Source organism: Episyrphus balteatus, chromosome 1, assembly GCF_945859705.1.
Source record: "Episyrphus balteatus chromosome 1, idEpiBalt1.1, whole genome shotgun sequence".
Classification (NCBI taxonomy): domain Eukaryota; kingdom Metazoa; phylum Arthropoda; class Insecta; order Diptera; family Syrphidae; genus Episyrphus; species Episyrphus balteatus.
In genome coordinates, this window is record NC_079134.1 from 131,002,690 (window position 1) to 131,006,704 (window position 4,015).

General features: G+C 35.5%; 1 protein-coding gene across 1 annotated transcript; it reads right to left on the reverse strand.

Annotated features, from left to right (window-relative positions):
• Positions 1 to 2,773: 2,773 nt before the first annotated feature.
• LOC129905523 (histidine-rich glycoprotein-like) lies at positions 2,774 to 3,664 on the reverse strand. Its single transcript, XM_055980992.1, has 3 exons — positions 3,537 to 3,664; positions 3,300 to 3,476; positions 2,774 to 3,242 (listed from the first exon to the last, which is right to left on the reverse strand). Exons 1-3 carry the CDS (start codon positions 3,639 to 3,641, stop codon positions 2,868 to 2,870), a joined length of 657 nt encoding a protein of 218 aa, XP_055836967.1. The 5' UTR covers positions 3,642 to 3,664; the 3' UTR covers positions 2,774 to 2,867.
• Positions 3,665 to 4,015: the final 351 nt, after the last annotated feature.

Sequence of the window (4,015 nt, forward strand, 5' to 3'; positions counted from 1 at the left end):
CCAAAATCCCCGAAATCTCAAATAAGATCCCGAAAAATGTTATAACATGAAAAATTTGCTTAAATTTTTCATTTTATACCTATAATTTTTCGAGATTTCGGTTTCGAAAAAAATCCTAAGCGTGAAGTTAAAAAGTAAACACGTAAAAAAAATGTAAAAGTAACTGTTAAATTACGTAAAATCTCTTTGAACATGATTTTAAATTCTTATTGTGCGTTCAGCAGTATTTATTTATTTATTGTGTGGTGATTGAGTTAATTGGGAAAAAATTGTTGAACTAAACTCAATACATATTTTTTGTGAGTTAATATTTAAGTTATAATAATTGCAAGTTTAAATTGTTATTTCATTTGTGTTTTATTTAATGTTACAATTTAAGTTTCAGTGAACAGACAGTTTTGAAGAGTTTTTTTTTTAATTTTCTGTTTTGTTTTCAGGATTTTGGCATTTCTGGATTTTGGGTTTTCTAATTTTGGTTTTTCGGGATTTTGGGTTTTCGGGAATTTGGATTTTCCGGATTCCGGTTTTTCCGGATTCTGGATTTTTTAAGTTTTGGGTTTTCTGGATTCAAAATTTCGGGATTGTGTTCGTCTCCAAAAATACTTTAATATGATTTCCAAGTTAAAAGTGATAACATTGCAAGCGACACAACGTGTCGATATCGATGGGTCCAGTATGAATGAGACAGAAATACGGAATAAATAAAAATAAAAAAATAATATAAATACAAAAAAGCGAATAGACCAGACGAATGATAAGCAGTAAATAAGTGAAGAGGAAATTTAGGATCAAGAGTAAAGATAAATGTGAAAATCAACTGAATCGATAAAAAGGTGGGGTTAAAAGAATATTGTTTTTAACAAATTCTGTCAAAAGTAGACCTCTTACCGAAAAATTTGAAATCCAAAATTCAGAGATAATTAAGAGATCTGTAACATTTATTTAGATATTTTTCGGATAGGTCCTTTTTTTTTACTTAACCTTAAAAGGTGACAAGCGGACATGTGTTTTACTAAATTGGCATTTTTTGGACTTTGTTTTCAATTTTTTTGATTTTTTTGTAAAGAATATGAATCTATGAATCCTAAATCTTAAATCTAATACCTTTTTGACATGAATTTAGCCCAATTTTAAGGCTTATTCTTTCCGCCATTTTGGAGCCGCCATTTTGGAGCCGCCATTTTGAATAAAAAAAAGTTGGCAGCCTTTTTGTATTCTCCATACCTACTATTACACTGGTTTACAAGGGTTTTGTTGCCGAAACAAAAATATACTTTTCTGAAGGTTTTTGGTGTGCTGAACTCGAATCCGAAGTCAGAAACAACTCCCGTTTTTGAGATATTACCGTTAGAAAATGCAAAAATACGTTTTTTTTTAATTCTTCGGACCTTCTTCTTTTGTATAAAGATAATTGTTGGAGCATATTTAGTAACGGTTTCTATAAGAACTGTTTTCCATCTTTCGACACCTGTGTAAATCTTTTCAATATCTTTTATATTGCCCGAGATATCTCAAACTGAAGTAAGTGGGTTTGGCTTCATATATCATATAGAAGATAATGACGTTATAAAATTTATAAAAATACAAAACAACTTAGGATATCTCGGGCAGTAAAGGAGATATCGGAAAGATTTAAACAGATTTTAAAAGGTGGTAAACAGTACTTATGAAAACCGTTACTAAATATGCTCAAAAAAATTTCCTTATATAAAAGAATAAGGTCCGAAGTACTGCATTTTCTAACGGTAATATTTCAAAAACGGGAGCTGATTAATTTTTTTTTGACTTCAGATTCGAGTTCAGCACACCGAAAACCTTCAGAAAAGTATATTTTTGTTTCGGCAACAAAAAAAAAGTTTAATTTTGTTAACCAGTGTTATCATTCAGTGTAAAAAATTTCATGACTTTTCGTCCAGAAATGGCCGTGCAAATGAATTTTGACGCCAAAAACGAAGAATGGCACCACTGTGCGACAGGGTGAGAAGGTGACAGGAGGACAGAACAAGGTAACAGGGTGGAAGGGTGACAAGGATGGGGCGAAAAGGGGACAGGGCAACACGAAGATAAGGTGCCAGGGTGAGAGGGCGACATGGTAACAGGGTAAATAAGTGCAAATAAGTAACAGGGCAACAAAGGGATTAGGTGAGAGGGTGACAAGAGGAGCGAACAGGGGCCCAATTTCGCAAGAGTGAAGTCCTTTGTGTACACGAAGAAACGTGTAAATTGCCTTAAGAACAATGCAGAGAAAAACTCACACAAAAAACTCACTCTTGCGGAAATTGGAATTGGGGCCTAGGCCCAGGTATCATAACAAAAGCGCGATAAGTTGACGTGGAGAGTGGGTGACAAGGTGACAAGACAATTAGTTGACAGGGCTAGGACTAGGTGAAATGGCTAAGTTCCATTCTCACCAATTTTCAGGAGCTGGTCTTTAATATTGACTTGATGAATCACAGCCAATAAAAAAAAATCTGACCTGGGGTTGCGACTACATATGTGTTTCATATAGTTTTTGGGTCACTGAAACCGAATCTGAAGTCTGTTTACTGTTTTGCCCCATCACGTCAGGTTTCCGAGATATCCTCAAAAAAATGTCAAAACCAAAAAAAAAACAAAAGTTCTTATCTTGATATTTTTTGAGACGCTTCGGGGATAAAAAAAAAACAAGTAAAATAGGTAGTTCGTGCTGCTTAGTGGCATTATCATCCTCAAAAAACTCAAACTCATTCAATAAAAAGTTTAAATCCAAAAAATTTATTTAAAAAAAAGGCTATTTTTTAATACTCGTATGCAAGAAAGTTTATTTCAAGGAGGTACAAAAAATCTAGAAGAGATCAAATGTTGTTGTACCTGGAACTCCTGTTGAATTAACCCCATGGTGACCAAGAGTTGTTTGATGGGCGATGGGGGTTGTACCACGATGAATTCCTATTCACTTGTGGTTGATGATAGACTGGCCTGGAGAAGTTGAACAATCGGTTGAAAAATCCTCTTGGCTCAGCATCATTAATATGGGGCATATCAACAGCTGGAAGTGGAACTGGACGATCTTCCCTATCAGCGGGCAAATCGCGGATTGGACGTGGCTTGAATCCCTTTGGGGGTCTGAAACCATCCTTTGGTACTCTCCATTGGCTTGAGTTGGAGTGTCCAGGATGGTGTGGGTGGCTTTGGTTACCGGATGGATGATGAGGGTGGCTGTGGTTTCCACCTACGGGATGGGAGCCATTGTTGTGTCCTGGGTGCCCTGGATGATGGGGATGGCTGTGATTACCGCCAGCGGGATGAGAGCCATTGTTGTGTCCTGGATGATGGGGATGGCTGTGGTTGCCACCAGCTGGATGGGAGCTATTGTGTCCGGGATGGTGGGGGTGGCTGTGGTTTCCAGATGGACCGGTAGAGTTCGATGAGTTGTGGTGTCCGTGGTGTTTGAAACCTTCAAAACCATAGTCAGCTTCGTAAGATGCTTGGATAGCCTTCAGAAGAAATCAAAAGAAGAATTAAAAATTTAAAATAAAAAATGTTTGAAAACTTACACCAAAAGCACAAAGTGCGATCAGAACAATTAGACCTCGATAGGGAAACATGTTTTTCGTTATGCGACTTACTTGTGTCATGAAATGTCTTTTTATACGATTCATCAGCTAGAAAAGTATTTTTCTTATCTTTGATTTCGCTGAAGTATAATTTAACATTAAAATGAAAATAAATATTTACCTTGGGAAAGATATAAATGAGTCAAATTAAGAAGGTGCTTGAGTAATTAAAGTGCACACTCGTTATTATAAGATGATGACGCACGTATACTTCCGCCCTTCTTATTTTTTTGTAAAATTTTTACTTGCAGTTTATCTAGAAAAATTTTTTTCCAGGTGAAAAAAATGCATGGTATTAGTGAAAAATTGGGTTTTCATTGAAGCTATGTGTTAGAAGTTTTTAGCAAAAAAATGTAAAACCGTAGGATTTGACATAAGTAAATACTAACTTTTTTCGCATTCTCTATCTTCGTGCGTTA

Coding starts and splice junctions, on each gene's coding strand:
- LOC129905523 (XM_055980992.1), bottom strand. CDS start 3,641: ATGAATCGTATAAAAAGACATTTCATGACACAAGTAAGTCGCATAACG. Junction 3,477..3,536: donor TCGCACTTTGTGCTTTTGGT/GTAAGTTTTCAA, acceptor TTTCTTCTGAAG/GCTATCCAAGCATCTTACGA. Junction 3,243..3,299: donor ATCCCCATCATCCAGGACAC/AACAATGGCTCT, acceptor CATCCAGGGCAC/CCAGGACACAACAATGGCTC.